We start from the raw sequence: 21062 nt of genomic DNA, 5'->3' as shown, positions 1-21062 counted from the left end.
TACTATATATATATATATATATATGGTAACTAATTGTCATTATTTATGTGTTTAATAACACATTGATCAGTTAAAATAAAAAAAATCATGTTTTTTGTTGGATGCATCATTTTGATGAATATGCATCCAACATGGATGCACAAAACAAAAAACTTGTTTTTTTCGATTTTGATAGAACAATGTGTTGTTAAACACTTAAATAATGATAGTTAGTTATACACTATGTTAGTTTTATGGACTTTTAATGCATCAAAATATAATTTTTAAGTGTTCACACCGTGTTCACATTTTAAGACTATTCTTATTTGATTATTTGTATCATAGGAAAAATATCTTTAAAATAAGTAAAATAACAAAACAACGATATAAAACTATAAAAATATAATCACGTGAGAATGTCTCCTTTCAATATATATAACATGCACAACAAGTTTAAATAAAATAATTATGAATTTTTTTTAATAATTAACATGCATAAAACCGATATTTTATACGTTTTATATTAAAAGTTAACCCCTTAATTTTATGGTAAAAATATAACTAATTTATGCATGTTAATGGCACTTTATCATTATAGAAGCACTAATTATTATTTTTTATTATTCTACATCATTTTCATATATTTATTTATTATCCATATCAATTTATCATAATCTAACATTTATATTTTAAAAAATGATAAAACCTCTTAATAAGTTGGCTTAATAATCCTCTTAATAATTGTTTTATGACAATTATCAAAATTAATGAATGACCCATGTCATCTAATTATTAAGAGTATTTAATATTTATTAAGAGGATTTATTTGTTATTATATTTTTATTTTTATTTGATGTCTTATCCAATTTGTTAATTTTTGCTAATAATTATTTTAGCAAAACTTACATCTCATATGTTTTGTCTTTTTATGTATCTTTATGTATATTTATTTATATATATAACACACATTTTTATATGTAAATTTATGTCTAGCAGCTGCAGGTGCAACCCCACTTCATACACACAAACATAGCCTAAATCTAACCAAAATCAATGGAGAAAGAGACTGCAAATGGCTCATCGGCAGTGAAGAAAAGCCCCAAATCATCTGCCAAGGTTTATTCTCTCAAATTTCACTTTTTTTTCTTCTAGGGTTCCCAATTAATCTTTTTAGGGTTTTATACCAACATTACATATATATTTCGTGCATGTTTTTGTTTTTATTTTTATTTTTAAGTATCTGAATCCGACCTAGGTTTTAGTTTTCTTTAATTTGTTGTAATTTCTTTGAATGTCTATTCTTTTAGTGAATGAAATACATTTATTTTATTAGGATTTTACTATATATTATATATATATATGTATATATCTCATTAGGGCTATTTTTAATATGTTCATAGATGTTGTATGTTGAAAATAACAGCAGCTAAAAAAAAAGATAGATAAAGATTCGGGTACGATACTTTTACGCGTGTCTGAACGTATAAACCGTGGCCTTGAGGACTATGTTTAGGAAAATCCAATTTTATGTACTTTAATAATTTAGTATTTTGGGAATGAATTTAGTATTTGTGGAGATATGAATGATAAAACACATGTGTTGGCATTTGAGTCATGTGTTTTTTGCTGGGTGGATGGGGGTTAGGTAAAAAACATGTGTTACGTTTAACTGTTTCTAACCGTTTATGTGTTACATTTTTGTGATTTATATGTTTAATTTTATGTTATGGTCAGTGTTTTGCCATCTGAAAATGAAGAAGTATTGTAAAGTTATCAACTAGTTAATTTGTTCGTTGCCGGTTGCATATGTGTAAGACGCTATTATCGTATTTGAGCACTTGAATTTTGTAATTTTACAAATGTCTGAAGTCGGTCTACAAGTGTGAAAGCTGTGTAAAAACCACCAAACGCTAGCAGAAGCCAGTATAACGTGTGGGACGATACATGTCTAATCATTAAGACTGCACCTGAGTGGGTGCAGGGTTCTCAAGCATAATCTTGACTTGTGAATACTTGGATAGAGCTTTAAGTGTTGAGTGTAGCGTATGATCATGAGGATATATGGATAGTATGTAGACATGTTATAGGTTGTGCACAACTGAACTACATCGATCGATTCCTTTTTTCTTTGATTTATGTAATTGCAGACTATATTATTGATGCAATTGGAATTTGGAAGGTGTAAGCATTAAGAGGATTGACAAAGAACTACATGTGTATATATATGTGTGTATGTGTAGAGACTAGAGAGATAAGTTTGGTGGGAAACAGTAGGTACTACCGTTTTCTGATAGCTTTTGGACTATGGAGGTTATTTTTTGTTCCTGTCTTTACATTTCATAAACCCGTGTCACTTTAGTTCTATGTCAAACACCACCAACAGATTAAGCTACCGCCGTAGAGAAAGTGTTACTTTTGTATTGTACCCTCTTTTAAAAGTTGTTTAGTTTTCTAGATATTATTTACTGTCTCAGCTTTCTATGGATATCTTTCATATATCTATGTTGGTCTTTTACTCTTGTTGTAATTATTGACCACTTTATGCAGAAAGCAAGAACACCTCAGAGTTCTGTTGATACGTTTGCTGTGCAATGTAATGAGTGTTTCAAGTGGAGGACATTGCCAACAGAAGACGAATTTGAGGAGTACAGAAGTAAGCAAAGTGAAGATCCCTTTGTTTGCAAGAAACTTGAAGGAATTGTGTGCGATGATCCTGCTGATATCGAATACGATTCCTCTCGAACATGGGTCATGGATAAACCGAACATCCCGAAAACCCCAAAAGGTTTTCAGAGGGTAATTGTTCTTCGAAGAGACTACTCTAAAATGGATGTGCAGTATATCTGCCCTGATGGCACTAGGGTAAGAGCAGCTCCAGGAATCATAACGTATCTCAAAGAACATCCAGAGTTAAGCCATGTGTCAGCGACTGATTTCTGCTTCACGTCTCCAAAGGTGATGAGTGACACAATCCCTGAACATATTGAGAAGAAGACTACTGGTAGCAGCATCAAGAAACAGAAGAAGTGAACCTGAAGGAGGTTTTTTGAAACAAGGGTTCTTTCTGGGGTGTCTTTTAAGGTTTTATTTTACTTTTTATTATGACCTAGGATTCCATTCTATCGTATTGTATGTTAAGCTTTTTGTTTGACGTTTTATGGCACAACCAACTGAATTGGAATCTATTGTAGAGCGGCTGCAGTTGTAGTTGTAGTCGTGACTTACTAGTAACCGTGGAGTGATATTTCATATGCAGTCTGTTAATTATGATTATCCTGCAACTATATTATGAATCCAAAGCTTTATTTCGGTCACCGAATACAGTTTCTTATTAGGAGTACAGTTCTAGAAGCAGACCAAACAGAAATGGGCCATGTTTACACCAGAGACCACACTTGGTTCAGGCCTGGTTTTCAGTGATTTGGTTTACCAGAAATTTACCATTCAAGGTATTTTACCTAATGTCATTTAACTGAGTTACACAACATCAAGTAAAGGGGCTCTTTGAGTTAATATCTTTGTTTTCACCCACAAAAGCACTTAAATGGGATCAAAAAATTTATTTAGAAATTTCAATTTGTTCTTTTTTTTCCTTCATGATTTAAGCTAGTTTGTACACATTAGTACATTATCAAAAACAAAAGATGTAAATAGTGGGTTGGTTATCCATTGGTGAAGTCTTTGACTTTGAGATGATTTACTTAAGTTTGATCCTTACTTTTTACAATTGTGAGAATGGATTAATATGGTTTTTTTACTTTAAAGTTCTAGAGTTCGTCCGGACATGCATGTAACTTAAAAGTAGATATAAATTAGAATGACGTTCAAAAAAAAAAAAAAATTTTTTTTTTTATGTGTCATCTGGTCATGTGTACTTATGCATTTGCACCCATAATCCTGTCACAATGTTGCAAATCCGTTAAAAGTTTATATAGATGAAAACAAAAATCGCCTCTCAAGAGAAATCAGTCAAACATTCTTAAATTCAAGAATCAGCTTGGTTTCATATTGCATGTTTAAAATACATGCTTAATTAAGGTAATTCCGAGGAGGGACAAACAGAGAATTGTGTTACATGGTTGTATGTTACAAAGAAGGCACTCAATACAACCTCCCTATGAAGTAATATATACACAAACATGTTAATGAATGATTGATACACTCTCCCATCTCTTCCCCGCAAAAAAGCAGCTTGGGATTTTACCCTATCGTTAGCAGTTCAGTAGTTAGTCAGTTCTTTCAGCAAAAAAACAACTGTGTACTCGCTTTCTAACACGCTAGTCAGGATTGGTGTACTCTAGCAGCATATGTGGTGACCTGTATATTTTTACCAATGTCCAATACAGAACCTCCTCGACTCCGAGCTCCCCTTCAGCCCTAGCAGCATAAATATCCTCACAAATTGCAATCAACCTGTGAAATACACAAATTTTGTATAAAAAGAAATGCAAAACAAAGTGTGAGGACATCACAACATCGTGCAACGGATTAATGTGGAAGGGGATCTGTCCCACACCATTATATACAGTAAGTGGAAAGGACCCCCATGATAAGGTGGATCTCAAAGGTCCATTGTCATGTGAGGTCCTTATAACATAGTACAGATGGCCATGATAAGGTACCTGTCACAAGATGGAAGGTTCTCGTATGGAATTCTCATTCTGAGATCAGAACACTGAAGCCTTATGAATCTACCGACTGCAAGCACAAATGTAATATAGAGACCCCATATACTGAACTTACTCAAAGTCTCTCCAAGAATTCCCTCTGAAAATCAATGTAAAAAAGAATTAAAGAATCAGTCATCACGGAAAACCCACAACTTCACAACCCTACAGTTTCACATGTCACTTACGTGGTGTTTCTTCTGATACAACAATTGCCATGGGCCCCACCAAATCTCCGCACACACTTGAGTTCAACAAACTAATATCATAAAAAGACCACCATTCCGACTCTCCACGGTTCAAAAAAACCTTTCCATCAACACCAGTTGCCTGCAAAAATCACCATTTCACATCAATAATCACATACATAATGAATGATGAGATATATTTTGATTAATCATATATATACCTCTTGGTCAAATGCTCTGACATCCCCAGAACCCGTGACACGAAAATACCGAGCATACGTGTTGTTTATCCTAAAGCTGTTGCTAGAACCTTCAAGAACTTGTTTAACTTCTGATGGTTCTGGAAGATCTGAACGATCTAAAGTTTTCCCAAACATCACTTTTTCCTTGTTCTTAGGCCTATCTCGAGTGAGAATCCAATTAAACCTCATATCCATCTCCTTATCAATCGATTGACTGAATTTGTTTTGAATCACATTTGGAACAAGCCACAAATTAGTGGCATCTGCTTGGCAACATATCAGTTGGATATCATTTACATTATATGATTCAAGATAACCTTGAGGGTCAAGATCAATTGAAGAATTGAAATCCGTCCATGGGGTGATTGTGCATAGAGTTGTTTGGTACAACATCAGCCTTCCACCATTGGTCTTTATGTCAAGCTGAATGCTGACCTCGTTTATGGGGTTTGCTATGTTTGTTGGATTGCCACTGCTATACATCTGCCAAGACCCAAATTAACTGTTTAAGTAATGTGAATATCTGTGAGTATTTATCGTGCTATAAGTGCAATAAACGGTCAATATCTTACAAGCATAGGAGCCCAGATGACGAGGATTAATATAAAGAATAGACATATCCCATTGGAAAACTTAGTCACTTTTGTCTGCTTTTCACCTTGTTTATGACTCGCTCTGTTTAGAACAGAATCACATTTGACGAGATACAAGCTTGCATTTATGTCCTCCAACTGTTAAGGGGAAGAAAGGCAAGATATCAGTTAAATTACACAAGTGCATCATTGAAGAATTTTTGTCATTCTGATAGAACAAAGTCACATATCTCAGATCACCAACAATGATAGATTATATAATCAGTTAAAACAAAATTTACTGCAGGAGATAGTGTTTGAATGTGTTTAAAGTTGAAATAAAAATGGTGATGAAAGCTTGAAATTTTTTGATTATTTAAAGAAATAATAACAAGTGACAAACTTATCCCATTTAATAAGACCAATAAGTGGGTCACTTCAGGGTATGTGTTATTTCTGACGGTTAAAACCTTAAAACAGGTTAATTAAAACAAGTTAGCGGAAAAGAAACCGGTTAACACAGTCAACTTATATTCAATGCATGAAACCTCTAAATCCATCTATTCAAAACTTATTTTGGCATGAAAGGAAGCAACACAAAATTTTTAATGACTATTTTTAGAACAATAACATAAGTTGCCATATTGGTCTTTGTTTTAATAAACTTATCAATAGAGTTTACACACTACCTATTAAATAAAATTTGGACAAAAAAACCATGCAGAAATCTACCCATTTTGACTCATTACCCAACCCACCCATTTTGTCATTCCTAAAAGTAATAGATAAAATGGCCACGCTCTGTAGATTAGGGTAAGGTAAGCCTATAGGTCTAACAGGTATCAACAGGCAGGATCTCTTCATCTAAACACTAGAAATTGATTATTTAGGGTTATAATTATAATAATCAGACAATTGCTTGGAAAACATACCTTGAGCCAGTCATACATTGTCAGTGAGGTGGTGGTGCATGACCAATCAAGCACACATCTTAACTCATAGAGAAACGGTAGTGCCCGATAGAGTCTATACCCCAAATAATTGACTCTCGAGACATTACTAGTCAAAAACTGCCGGTATAACGTGCTCTTATGAGGAACCCCAGATCGTATTTGCATTGCTTGAAGTGCGAGAGAAATTGCCTTCGTGAGATATATTGCACGGAGTGCGAAACCCGCTGCACTTTGCTGTGATTGTTTTGTATTCCAAGCGTAATCCATGACACAATATGTGAAAAGAACAAGGTTAAAAATGTAAAATATCACTTTCCCGGTAGCGAATGAACACAGATAAATAATTCGATCAAGTACGATCAGAAAGAAGATGCCCATCAAAATGAACACGAACTCCTTTGGAAACTGATCTTCGAGCTGATAAACATCGAGTAAGTCGCTTTTGTTTTTTATAACAGATTGGTAGAAAATGGCAACCAAGAAGAAAACAGCCAAATCTGCACCAAACGTATACGCATAAAGATCGATTTCTCTTTTTCCTCCACCAATTACAGAGACGATCGGGTACGGAAATCCCACTTTTTCAAAAAGTTTTGCCCGTTGTGCTTCAGTTATCTCTTTGGCTACATCAGCTGCTGGAGTAAGTGATTTGTATCTTTCAGTTAATGAGCATCCTTCCCATGGTGATGCATACACCACTTCAAAAACCGCTAATGCAATTTTTGAATTTTCTTGGCTCCTTTCAATGCTTTGAACTTGAACAATACTTGGACATGGGCAAGCAGCTGGATTTGAATTTTTACATCTTGCATCATGAACGAATCTAAGAACTTGGTTTATTCCGGACTCAATTCTTTCTGGTTGGATCCCATCTTCCGGCCATGAACGGACGTCCATGGACAACTGGACGAAATACGGGGGAGATTCCGCTTCTTGTGTCAGTGATTTCCAATATCGAGTACAGTTTCTGATGATCAATTTTGCAAAGTATTTTGCAGGTTGAATGAGCTTTCGTATGTTCTCTCTCCATATTGAACTCAGAAGAACCTCGCTTTGATTCACAACCCCCCCTGTCAGACTACTGAACTCGGTTGATGAAGCCAACTCACTGTCTTTTGCGGTTATCGAGCTTTGAATTAAGGTAAAAAGGTACACCAGGAACAGAGGCAATAAACTGATCACAAATGATGATACTATTTTTCTTGTCGGAAACCCCCATACTGCTAAAAAAGGCGATTGGATGGTGAAACCACAATGTTGGATGATAATTTGATACATGTACTGAATCAAGATGTAGAACTCTGTGTAGATCAGCATGACAACCCAGAATGTATAACTTGGCCCCGTTGTGACACAAAGTGCGTACAAGAACAGAGCTGCAAGATACACCATTGAAAGCAGGCTGAAGTTCCAAAGGAAGAGAAGAAGAAAACAACAATAACATACAACATCGTTGTTTGATCTCATTTGTGCCCAAATATGTCGAAAGATACGGCCAATATGTATCCTCGGTGAATCACTTCTATCAGATTCCACAGAAGTTGAACGATTAAAAGCCATGTAACCTTCATTTTGATGTTCAGCTTCATGTTTATCAATCTTTATAGACGACGAAGGAACATCTGAATCTGAATCTGAATTTTCAGGAGGAATATTCAAGTAGTTTGCCAGATTTGTAACTGCCTGATTTCCTATTGACTGTACCTGCGAGACACCGTCACCGATCAACTGTACAGCAGATTTCAATGAAGTTTCCCTTTTGGGGGCCTTGGTTTTCGTTTGCAGATCGGACACATTCTCTTCATACTCGGTGATTTCGGACATGGATGTTTTCTTAGGAGATGCAACTGCCGATAAACTTTCAAAAGGAAAAAATGAGTCCACAAAAGAAGCCGACTTTTGTTTCTTGGGAGTCATATCTTCATTTTCAAGACTTAGACTAGTAGGCTCAACACTTCTCCTCCTTAACCCCTCGCGTAGTGGAGAACAGTCGGTACTCGCAGTAGGCGCCGGTGCTGGTGCCGGATCCATGCTATAGAGTTGGATTTGTAGATTAAGCATTTCAGATTTCATCTTCTCGACTTGCAAATTACGTTGCCTTTTCATCTCCTCAGCTTCACGGATATATTGTAACTGTTCAGTTTTCCAAACGGCTTTCTTTTCTTGTTCCCGTACAATGGCGCCAATCTGCTCAGCTTCAAGATACCGAAACACATAATCAAATTCTTCAGAAGCAAACATATATGATTGCAGTGATACCAGTATGAAAATGATAATCTCAACCAAAGCAGACCTCGAAGTAATCCGAAAACCATAATCATACTTATAAAATCCAATAACCTCATAAATATAATCCACCCTTTCACAATTTCCATCATTGAAAGAGCCGACGAACGGAGATTGATATGCCAAAGAAAGGACGATTACTGCAAAGTTGTACATTCGCAACCACTTGAAGATATTATTCTTTTTCTTGAGTATCGTAAGCCTCATTCGAAAGAAAATTACAGCAAAGGCAAGATAACCAAGGTGTAAGATATCATACTCAAGAGTTCCGGTGATCAAAATCAGTGCAAGAACAAGATCTAATAGATGACAGTAACAGTATAGTCTCAAGTAGTCAAGGATGGTCCACATTGATTTGGTTTCAAATGAGAGATCTCGCCACACGAAAGCATTCTTGCGTTGAGATATCATTTGCCGATAAGTAAACGATCCTGAGAAACTACCAAACCGATCTGCTCGGAGCTTGAAACATGAAAACATGAACACCAGAAAATAACTACTGAGTACTCTTGGATCATCGACAGTCAGCCCGAGCCAACAGTCACGGCAATAGTGAAAATACTTACTGGAACTCCGCCAACAATCATGGCAATTCGTGGTGGTTTCGGGATCACCAGAAGGAATTTTGGTCCTCCAGATAGCAAAATATTCAAGAACAAGTACAGTAGCAAACAAAAACACAAAGAACGGCCACACTTTGCGTATAAACTGGCGACGTAAAAGTACACACGCAGCAAGTGATGCAATAAACAGAACTGAAATGATATTAAGAAGCACAAAACTTGCAAGTAACAATGCAATCATGGTGATCTCGAGCCCGAAAAGGATGAACATATTTTCCATCCAAAACTTCAAGTAAACTTTCAGTGAAGTTTTCTGCATTTCGAAACGTTCTCTTCTTAATGCGAGAATACGTTTCTTGTTCCATTTCTGGCTCTCGTTAGAACTCCCCCAAAAATCCCCGACCACGTATCTTCTACTGCTACTCTCTGTAATTCCAATTTTTGTACCAGCATCACTAACCGAATGCCATGAACTACTGCTTTTCATACCTTTTTTCTCAACACTGGAACTACAAGATGCATTATTGTCAACATTCAGTAACACATCTTCTTCAGAAAAGAACAACGGGCACGGTTCTTCCCATTGACCGACACCTGAAAGCCAACTGGGCATCATCTGCAGCCAATAAAAGACATTATATTGAAGAGTACAGGCAGCAACAACCATAACCTTAGCCCTCAACCCTGCTTCAACCCCCCAAAACCCAGGCTCATATACCGTTAAACCAAGGAAAACCGATAAACTGTAATATTTCTGTTCCGGAAACATATCCAATTGTCCACCCAACATCTGGAATAAGTACTCAATTGTTATAAGAACCCCCGTGTAAACAAGAAACAGTTTTGACGGCACCCGTGAAGCTTTTGGTAAAACCGAACATAATAGGATACCAAGAAGATATAAGAACCCGAAGGCGCTTATAGGAGATACAGCAGCATAGAACAAAGCAGCAAACAAGATCTTTTGACTATGCCATATTAATAGCCTTCTAAAAAACCCGATAATCCCAAATTGCATTCGGTTTGGATCTTCAGTTGTTCTATACCTACTTTGTCTTCTCTCATAGCTATAAAGTTGCATCACGATGGTTATTGCTAATGATTCATAAACATTTTTCAATAACGAGGCTTCGGGATTGTATCCAAGAATTGCATAAAGATCGAATTTTGTGGATACCCATAACTCAAAAGAGGGGAAGATGCTTAAAATATAGCAAATAACAAACATTGTGATTGCATATAACTTCAGCGGGAACCAAAGACGGCGTTTTGTCTTTTGAACTAGTTGTCTACCAGTGATCCAGAACAGGAGAAGGAAAATGAACCCAAATGATACAAAATTTGGCTTTGCCATGTAAACCGTAACAAGTATCGTTGCAAAGGCAATATAGGTGCCCAATGATCGATACAACGATAAAAATTTCTGCCCGACTGCACTTAGATATGAAGCTACTTTTCTCTCTGGAAGAAGACCAAAAAACAGGTGAGTACATATTTATATTACTAGTATTTTGGACCGTAAGAAGCGTAAATATGTGCTACTCCGTACGTTATAACCGATTATTGTTACATAAATAATTAGCATCATAATTAGATAATGAGTTGCTTAAAGGGATAGTTAGGTATTTTCATATTTATGAAAACAAACACTACTCTTATAGCTACATCTTTATCAATTACTTGTACATGTGTCAATTGGATTTATGTTTTATCTTTGAAAGGTCGAATGGGAGAAGTTATAAAAAAAAGCTTACAGGGTAAACTGGTCAAATGGGTCAAGCTGGTGAAAGCTCGCCCTTAGTATATTTGTAATGTATAATCATTTGATTTAAGAAAACTAGATTATAAATGGAATAACACTACAAATGTCTATATAAATTAGAAGAAAATGAACAGAAATGCTTTGCGTCAGCTCAACACATGTTGCGGGCGTAGGAATTACCCAACCGGTCTTTTCTGACATTTTGCCATTCCTAATAGTCAGTTTCAAACACTAATAATAAATTATCATTATTGAAATGTAATTATGAAACCCAATAATCAGGTTAACACACATCCAAAACCCCTTAAGTGGGTCTTCAGACGTGTGTTATTATATTTCAAAGGGAACACATTGTTCTGTTCATAGTCAGATAATTAGTTTCTTAAATTTGGCAATAGGTTGTTTTTGTTTGAACTCAATTACTGGCCTAGTAACAACTACCCTTTATCTGAAAATCCAATCTGGTTAGTGTTAACCATAAATAATCAGATTTAAAATAAAAACTAAAGCCTATCGTGATTTGAAATCACAACAATAAGTTTAAGCACACATTCAAACACCTCTAAAGTAAGACGAAAGTAGTAATCACCTTGGGATGGGTTATCATCATCATTTCTGGCAGTTCCAGAGGCATAAACAGACAACAAAACCGACTTGTTCAAACCTGCTTTCAAGATGCTGAACCCAACCGGAGGACAGGGTGTATGCTGCACAATTGCTGAGAACGAAAACAGCATTTTATACCCGTGCTTGTGAATGGCACAGAAGCATGCAAGCAACGCTATTACCACAAAATTCCACGTGCTATTATTTCCATGAAAACCTGTTGCGAATCTAGTTCAATATTTTAACACGAGAAATAGCACACACAAGAAAAGAACCATGTAGATGTAACTGAAAATGGAAGAGTTCAAAAAGAAGTACCTAATTGAGATAAAATTTCCAAACTTATAGAGCCACTTTTCTCCAATGCTTGAGAGATGAGAGTTATTTGAAGAGAGTACATCAAAGCGAAATGGATCTCACACAGAAGAAGAAGGGTTTGCCTCACTTTGTTGCCAATGTCGTGGCTCAAAAGATACAAGAAAAAGAATATCACTGGTAAACAACTTAGAGTTAATTAGATTTTTGATGTGAAATTGGATTAAACAGAGTATATAATACGATCCACATTAACGTACTATATATGGCGTGAATGAAACCAGGCTTCATTGCGATGAGAAAAATTAGCACTAGCATGATAGCACGAGAACATTTTCGTAGTCCCCACGCAATTGTAGCCACAATCAGCACTTTTGTTTCTTCTTTAACTGCAAATGTAACCATGGTTAATTGGTAAACGGATTGTTTATAAAGGAAAATTAAAATATGACAACAAAATTAATGATTTAACTACCACAAGTTCACGTATGGCAACGATTTCAGCCAAAAAACAAGAACGGTAATACATAAAAAAAAACACACACATGGAGAGGTGATGGCAAGAAAGGTGGTTGGTTAACGGAACAAACGGGAGAATTTTGGCAGGAGTCAAGTGAGGTTGACCTAACCAGCAATAGTTTGGCCACAAAAAACTTATAACTAATTTGTGTGTCTTATATAATTAAATTAACTATTTCAATGATAGTGTTTCATTTGAACTTTAGACAAATTTCAAACCGTTTCCTTTTGAGCTAACTTTTTATTTATTCATGTTTTGACTTTTTAGTAAGACAAATACAGCTGAAATCAACTGTGCAAGTAAATGATGTCAATGATCTCCATTTTAGTGAGTCTCGACTTTGTTTTCAAGTACACAGAACCTAGAGTCACGTCATTATTTCTTTCGGAACACACAAACGGGACTCAAATTATGTAAATGTGAACTTATTAGCGTGTATCAAAGAGAAAGATATAGGAAAATATCACCTTCAGGAGTACCATCTCCATTTGATGTATGGTGAGCCTCCTCGTCTGATATGTAAAGGAAAACAGAATTGTTCACGAGATTCCCCAAAGCAACCAAAACACCAAGACAAAACTGAGCTAGTATAAAGAATCCAGGGATGGGATAATGCCATAACCCCACCATTTCCCAAATGTCCATGTCCTGCAATTTTAAAGGAAAAGAACGTCATCAAAAGCTTTCCCACCACACAAAAATGGATTATAGACATCAAGGCGGGAAAGTTGAGTAAAAGGTCAAAATGGTTTCAGGTTGAAAAAGATCTTTTTTAGTAGGTCAAAAGAGGCCAAGTCAGGTTGGGTTGACCCGTGCTAACACTTTCGTTTTGGCCTTTTTTTAAGTAAAATGATCAATGCATTAATTATTATCAGATTCAGATAACCAATTATATTACGAAGTATGAACAATAATCTGAATCAATCATGCAAGCAACTTAAGAAGGATACATATATAACAGATTTCGGTTAACGACCAACCTGTTTGAACCATCCTGCTTTAAGTTATACCCGTTTGAGATATAATGCCACCCAACTCAACCCATTGAAGATACATTGAACGAAATTGCCACCTCCAACTTAAATTTTTTTTTTTAAAAAAGAGGAACTTCGAAAAGAAGAAGAAATTTACTCTATTACTAGTTACCTTTCCCATATCCCAGTTGAGGTATGAAAATGCGACATTGAAGATATAAGTACTGACAGCCCATAGCAGAATAAAGACCAGGAGCAGCCCATTTAGCCGATGCATATGAAACATCGATGGGAAAGCAAATATAATGTAACCAACGTATACAAGTAACCCGAACGCGCAGACGCTAGCAAAATAGAAGCTCCATAACGAAAGGGCAAACAGGGAGACCTGACAATTTCATCACTGAAAATTTAACAAATAAGCCCGAATATAATTGATACTGAACTTAACCAGAAACCAGACTTCAATATTTAGTTCATGCAAGCAACAATCATGGCAAAGAATATAAAATTTCATATTAGGCCTTTTAGTGGACAAGAATACCCTTATTGATCTTATATGCGTTTTGAAGGTTCTCATGGAAACATTAAAATTAGAATCAAGTAAAATAATCAGTTGGTTAAAGCTAGAGAAATCAAGGTACTTTCACATTTACCTCAATAATTAATTATTTACGGCAAGTTCTTACATGCCTCCTCAGATTATTATGTCCCAAGTCCCAACGTAATCAAGAACTCATATTCATAATCGCCTTCATCCAAATAATCATAACCAATCATTGCAAGTTCTAAATTAATAATCAACTTTAACACACATCGAAATATTCCCATCACCGTCAACTTTGACAACTGACTCACAAGGAGAATGGTTAAAATGAGAGGATCGAAAAGTGGGCAGTCTTGAACTGACTTAAAGCTTTCTTGAATTAGATCAAGCGCGTATTGAATTTTCCAGAACACGAGGTTAGATAGTGGGAACACTACATTAATTTATAATGTCTAAAAGGGACATCTAACTTGTAACATTTGCGACATTTGACTATTTTGACTTGTAACGAAACAAAATTTAATGTTATGAGTAAACGATTAGTCCCCTAGCGTTTTGTCGTGTTCTAACGTAACGTTGAATTTATTTGTGTTTACGGCTTCGTTTTAGCATTTTAGTGGATAACGTTTAGCTATTTGTCGAAATTAGTGGAGAGGGGCCTCAAAATGAGACCCCAAGGACGGCCTTCAATCAACACACACCCACTCATCCATTCATTTTTACTTTAGTAAATATCTATCTCTTTCTCTTCCTCATTTACTCTCTTCACATCCTTTCCATCAACCATCTCAAATTCATCACAAATTCATAATAAATACTTGGATTGTTGCTAAACTAACTAAATAATACAACTCTAATAATAATAATCTTCTTGGTGTAAGAAATCTAGGTTCTCAAAGTGTTCTTCGATCTTCAAAATCCCCAAATCCGAATTTGAAGTCTTGAGGTGTTTTGGTAAGTGAAACCTAACTAAATTTCTCCATTTCATGTCATTAAACATGTTTCCTAGTCGAATCTTGTGAGTTCTTGGTCGATTTCGGGTCAAAAACGGGTTTGAGTTAAATTAGGGTTTTATTAGGGTTTTGTTGGAGTCAAAATCGAATTAAAGCTTGGTATGTTGTTATGAATCGAATCTATGATAGGGGTTTTGTTTATTCATGTCAAATGATGTTTGTTTATGCTTCAAAATGTGTCTTGAACCTTCCTAGATCGATTCCTAAGTCAAAAATGGGGTTTTGGAGCGTTTCGGTTCGTGTTTGGCTTGTTTATGTGCAGAGTAGCAGATCCTCGCGCCGCGACCCCTTCCCCTTACGTTGCTAGATTCCATTTTTGCGGTTCAGGGGTTTTTCTCGCGCCGCGAGCCCATCTCCTCGCGCCGCGAGTTTTGCCTGTTTCGCTCGTCAGTTTTCAAACGTTAATAACTTTTGAACCGTAAGTCCGTTTTAGGTGTATGTCCCCTATCGTTGGAATCGTATGAGAGTCTATTTTCTCACGGTAACATCCTTTTGGGGTGAATCCATATCCATTTCCAAAAATGTCGTGTTAAAACGTCCTTGTTTATGTTGGTAGAGCCATTAAGACGTTTGAGGGTTATGACGTGACCAAATCGAGTCCCGATTGTCATTCATAGTTGATTTATCCTTCTAAAGCTCCGATTAGGGTTTAACTTGTGATTGTAAAATGTGTATTTGATAGGTGATGCACACGAAGCGATTGTTGGACGTTTATAGTTTGACCTTAGCTTGTTGTAGCTGCTCAAGGTGAGTTTCGTAAACCCTCCCTACTCAATTGAGATTCGTGCTGAAAAGTGTACGTGCTTGCTTAAATGTTGATTAATCGATTGATTGTTTGTTTGATTAACGTATTGACATGTTGCTCGGTTAATTATGCTACCGTTTATGAATACTTATTGTGGTTTGGATAGTTGTACATACATGGAAGATGGTTATACTTTCAATGAATAGAAGATGTGGTGGGAAGGCTGCGGGTGACCCTATATATAAGCATCAATGATTACTTGAAAGTAGAATCGTAAGAAGTGTATGTGCATTGTGTTGTTGATTGATGGAAAACGTTTTGATAAGGATCGGGACATAGGATCTTGCATGATAATATTTCCCCCTTAACGTATTATAGATTTGTATCTGTATGCATGTGATTGAGATAACGAGTAAGTCCACTATTAGTGGCATAACATAAACGAGTAAATCCACTATTGGTGGCATAACGTAATGAGTAAGTCCACGATTTGTGGCATAACGTAAACGAGTAAGTCCACTATTAGTGGCATAATGTAAATGAGTAAGTCCACTATTAGTGGCATAACGTAAAGTCCATGTTGATGGCATAACGAGTAAGTCCACTATTAGTGGCATAACGTAAAGTCCATGTTGATGGCAAAACGAGTAAGTCCACTATTAGTGGCATAACGTAAAGTCCATGTTGATGGCATAATAAGTAAGTCCACATTCGTGGCATAACGTTGTTGTTAATGATATTGTTTAACATGTTTATTGTGTATGAATGTTTAGTTTTAACGTAACGTTGACATAACATTTTGTGATCGTATGGATGATGAGGTAAGTATATTCATCCTTGTTTATCGTTAACGGTTGTTATCCCGACACTTGTTTCCTTTTACTTGTCCCTACGAACTCACCAACTTTATGTTGACGCATGTTAGTACACTTTTCAGGTGAACAGGTTAACTCATAGACGAATTGGATGGTTGATTGCTTGATCATGCTAGAATTGGACTTGGACTTCTTGGATCCGTGATTCATTATTTTCCCGATTAGGGGATTATGCTTATGTGTGATACGGTTACTTGCTCTATTGAATGGTTCGTATGGATTACTTAATCCTTTCTATGCATTTAGATTTACTCTACATAATTTACATGTCGTGTTGTGCTTTTCTTGTGATGCCCCATGATTCCGCCTTGTTGGGGTGTTACATAACTAGAAGCTAAGAAATATAATATGACATGAAAGACACTTGTTTGCCATGAATGTAGACGTAATACGTCAGTGTAGTTTAAGGATATATACCGGGACACCATATGTGAAGAAGTTTATGCTGAATATTCGAAAAACTGCGCCTCTTAATAATACATTGGTGTGTCTTACACCAGATCTGCAGATAATATTAATATCACATTCAATCAAAGATATACATATATGATTTGCAAATAACTAGGCATATCCGTAATCACTTTTAGTTTGAATTAAATGTCACTTACCTTGATTCACCAACAAAGAAGGAATTCTTTAAGGGCAGAAGATGCTCACTCAAGTTGCCTTCACTTGTGGACATGATGGAATCCAATTCTTCCAAATCAAATTTAACAAAAGAAAGCTGTGCAAATCAATGAAACAACTTAAATAAAGATGATTAGATGAACCAAGAACAAAAGGAAATACTTTTACACACTTTTTAAAAATGCTAACCATGAAGCAAAATGTGATCAGTGAAAGACCAGAACAAGTTTGTGTCCACTCAGAGTCCATAGAGATTTTGTACAGGCCGATGAAATCACATATCATACCAATGTACTTCGGGATCCCTATGGGGAGCTGATATACATAGAGCAAGAATACACTGAATCCTGCATACAGCCAAAGAGGTCTCCACCACCTTCATTAAAAAACACACACATAAATGAAAATGTGAGCAACAAAATTGAATATAAGTCTTGAAGTCACATAATGAACTGTAAGTCTTGAAGACAAACTGAGACAATTCTAACTTTCCAAGTATTTAGGCTCAAAATAATCATAAAAAAATTAATGTAAGAAACTTATTTGTCCAACTATGCTTAGCTGTAAGCATCTGAGCCCCTGATTTTGGTTCATTAAGTCACAAATATCAGGTATATTAGTATATATGTTTGCCAATATGATTTTGATTTTCTGATTGCTTAGAATCAAATGATCATATTTAGAGAAGCAGATAAGAACTTGCTATAAAAAAAATAATTATTGAGCTAAATTTGACAAATGTCTCCCAATACTTAACTTTAAGCACACCTTGTTATGCAATTGATTCTTCAAATTGTAATAATTAGTAAGGTGTTGCCAGGAACTAATTATATTTATTTTAATTTTTCAGAAATAAAAACTACCAGATTTTAGCAAAACATGTTTGGACTTGTTGTAAGGAGATTGGTTTTTTAAGACAAGTAGAAAATTACATAAGTAACATCAGCTTATCTGACCTTGATTCTTCAAAAAATAATCACTTTGAGAACACAAATCCAGACACCCCCATCATAGGACTAAAATCAACTTTAAAAAGCTTCACGAGATATTATGCAAATTCACCTGAAGAGGCCATGAAAGTTGCTTGTTAAGGACCAATCCACAAGTCCCACACAACTACAAACAAAAAATGGCAAATACAACCAAGAAGAATAGCTGATCCCTACAACCAATTGAACAGCAGGCAACAGCAAGCAGAAAGCAACCTTCATGTGTGAACCTTCAAATCGAAGTTTGATAAGTAGGAGATACTTGTGATTACTGTAGGTTGTGAGATGAAAATCCCAACCCAATTCCTTATAAAAGGGTCAAAATGGGTTGTGTCTCAAATGGGTCAAATTAAAATAAACAAGCAAAAGGGAACACATCAAATGGGTCAAACAGACTGAACGTCGCCCAATGCCTATTTAGCATACAGCTAGTCAGCCACCATAATTGTTTAATTCAGTAATTTCAATTTACAGTGTAATTGTAGTCTTTTTTATCATAAAATTATAATTAACATAGTAGTTACTTATTGGCCCATTCCGTTTGATCCAATCAATTGCCCACCTCTGATTACAATGTAAGAGCCAAATAAATTAGTTACTAACCTATACTATCAAAAGCTGATGAGAAACTCCCAAAAAATGTAGACGTCTGTCTAAACAAACCTAATCTGCTTTCATGGAGTTCAATAAAAGCAGTGAACGCCACAAATAGTTGCACAGTCAAAAGATAAATTACTATGGGTGATCTCCATGTTTCAACTCTGCAAAAGAGTACTGCATTAGTCTGCATCATAGAATACTATAACATGCACAGATTATATGAACACTAAGCTTCGACTAAGAATTGGACTAAAAATCTCACATCATGAATCCTAACAGCTCTGCCCACCATGGTACACCTGCATGGCAGTCTCCACATACAATGGCCCATGTGATTAGAAATGTTGCTTGTGAAAGTATTACAAGAAATGAAAAAAGAATAATGACCCATAGTAAAGTCTCCCCTCTTGATTGGAATCCTGCAAAAGAATTGTGATAAAGGTGAGTATCATAAGCTAAACGTTGTATACATAAATACTTCATAAAACAAAAGACTACATGAAACACATTACCTCTTTTAGGAGGAGTGAAAAGAATAAGTAAAGAAGCTAGCAGATTGCCAAGAGAGAACAAACTCCAATTGAGTAACGCGGCTGCAAAAACGTGGAAAGCATACGACTTAACGAGGCATTATATAATCAAGCAAACTAGTAAGATACTTAAGAACTATTAAATTATAAGAAAATGGAAATCTTAGGTGTGTGGTGCTGTGTTTGAAAGTCATTATGTGATATTGATGAAACAGAATCTGATAATCAGCTGTCATATAAAGGGGAAGCAGAAGATAGTGTTTGCACGTGCTTTTGCAGTTTGAACTTGTGATAATCAAATAATCAATTAAACAGTGTTTGGCAAATTCTGATAATAGACAGACTTATATGTAAAATCACGTGATCAGAGTCAATTTTGTTACAATTCTCCTACCCAAACATTCAAACTCATTAACCCGACTTCAAATTATATGCTAATCCAAATACCATGCTTTTTTTGTCTGACCTTTGGCCGACTAATCCACAAAGTCTGAGTCCATCGCCACACAAACTCAAACCGAGTAAAGCTCTCCAATAGAGAGATCAGCATGGCCACAAAAAGGTTGTCTTTTTGTTTTTTTTGTTATTCTCTTTTTGCACTAGTCAAGGTAAAAACTTTGAACCTTAAACCAACTTTCATCGCAATAAAAACTTTGTCAACCCTTTCGTCGTTCGAAAAAAACGGGTGGAACACGAAGATTTCCTAGTACTACTCTGTCTCAATCACACATAACTATATAGACGGCCAGTTGGCCGGTTCGATGACACCCAAAAAGTATATAAAGTAGTTTGATACTGATTACTGGCTATATGTAACTAGCTCAAATAAACAATAATTAGTAAGTTAACTATTTCAACTCTAACTACATTTCACATTTAGCATACAAAGTATCAAATGAATTATCTCATTAACTATCTAATTACAACAACCAATGAATAATTTTTCTTAAAAGAAAAAAGAAGCAACGTTTTTAACTATATAAAAGTGATAAAAGTACCTGTTAAAAGTAGTAAAGGCAACACAAAGCCACCGATAAATCTGCCCATAATTATGATAATCGAAGAAAAAAGATTATCATCACCAACTGATTATCAGTAAGCACGTTAATTTTAATGATACCCAAATCAAATTTGTGTGTGTGTTTGGGGTTGAGTTTTCGTGAAGTAACAGTGGACAACAACTGAAAGTCAATCCAAGAATATGGATCTTGAATTCAAGAATCTCTCCCCCTCTCTCTCTCTCTCTCTCTGGTGATTATATATATAGATAGAGAAAAACAAAAGCCCAATTGGGTGTTGGTATTTATATATACATATACATACATATATATACGTGTATGTAACTATGTAAGTAGGGTGAGTTGTTGTGGGGATATATTTTTGGTTAGTGACCGGTTTGATATTTTGTTCTTCCTCTAATTTTGGTTGTGTGACTTGTGTCGACATGTTATTGTCCCACATTTTTTAGTTAAAATCTTCAAATACTCATTACACGTAGACTAAAGAATC

At 35.6% G+C, this 21062-nt stretch overlaps 2 protein-coding genes across 2 annotated transcripts; one reads left to right on the top strand and one right to left on the bottom strand.

The window, feature by feature from the left end:
- The first annotated feature begins 953 nt into the window (after positions 1-953).
- LOC122591801 (methyl-CpG-binding domain-containing protein 4) lies at positions 954-3293 on the top strand. The gene is made up of 2 exons (XM_043764036.1): positions 954-1095; positions 2527-3293. The coding sequence occupies exons 1-2, from the start codon at positions 1033-1035 to the stop codon at positions 3007-3009; spliced, it is 546 nt and encodes a 181-aa protein (XP_043619971.1). The 5' UTR covers positions 954-1032; the 3' UTR covers positions 3010-3293.
- Positions 3294-3944: 651 nt separating this feature from the next.
- On the bottom strand, positions 3945-20852 carry LOC122591148 (piezo-type mechanosensitive ion channel homolog). Its single transcript, XM_043763365.1, has 19 exons — positions 20552-20852; positions 19536-19616; positions 19286-19442; positions 19027-19184; positions 18497-18653; positions 17624-17810; positions 17416-17531; positions 17225-17309; positions 13800-14015; positions 13121-13301; positions 12394-12522; positions 12137-12310; positions 11802-12035; positions 6581-10911; positions 5649-5807; positions 5056-5559; positions 4835-4976; positions 4602-4746; positions 3945-4392 (listed from the first exon to the last, which is right to left on the bottom strand). Exons 1-19 carry the CDS (start codon positions 20598-20600, stop codon positions 4257-4259), a joined length of 7341 nt encoding a protein of 2446 aa, XP_043619300.1. The 5' UTR covers positions 20601-20852; the 3' UTR covers positions 3945-4256.
- Between the last annotated feature and the right edge of the window lie 210 nt (positions 20853-21062).

The sequence above is a fragment of the Erigeron canadensis genome, chromosome 3 (genome assembly GCF_010389155.1).
Source record: "Erigeron canadensis isolate Cc75 chromosome 3, C_canadensis_v1, whole genome shotgun sequence".
Taxonomy (NCBI): domain Eukaryota; kingdom Viridiplantae; phylum Streptophyta; class Magnoliopsida; order Asterales; family Asteraceae; genus Erigeron; species Erigeron canadensis.
The sequence above is the reverse complement of the archived record's forward strand: the minus strand, read 5'-3'. Positions and strand labels throughout refer to the sequence as shown.

Excerpts from the sequence above, each read along its gene's own strand:
- LOC122591148 (XM_043763365.1), bottom strand. The coding sequence starts at position 20,600 with ATGGGCAGATTTATCGGTGGCTTTGTGTTGCCTTTACTACTTTTAACA. Across the intron at positions 17,811-18,496 it reads AACTTTCATGGCCTCTTCAG|GTGGTGGAGACCTCTTTGGC; the intron begins GTGAATTTGCAT and ends TTTTTAATGAAG. Across the intron at positions 4,393-4,601 it reads AACCTTCCATCTTGTGACAG|GTTGATTGCAATTTGTGAGG; the intron begins GTACCTTATCAT and ends TGTATTTCACAG.
- LOC122591801 (XM_043764036.1), top strand. The coding sequence starts at position 1,033 with ATGGAGAAAGAGACTGCAAATGGCTCATCGGCAGTGAAGAAAAGCCCC. Across the intron at positions 1,096-2,526 it reads GCCCCAAATCATCTGCCAAG|AAAGCAAGAACACCTCAGAG; the intron begins GTTTATTCTCTC and ends CACTTTATGCAG.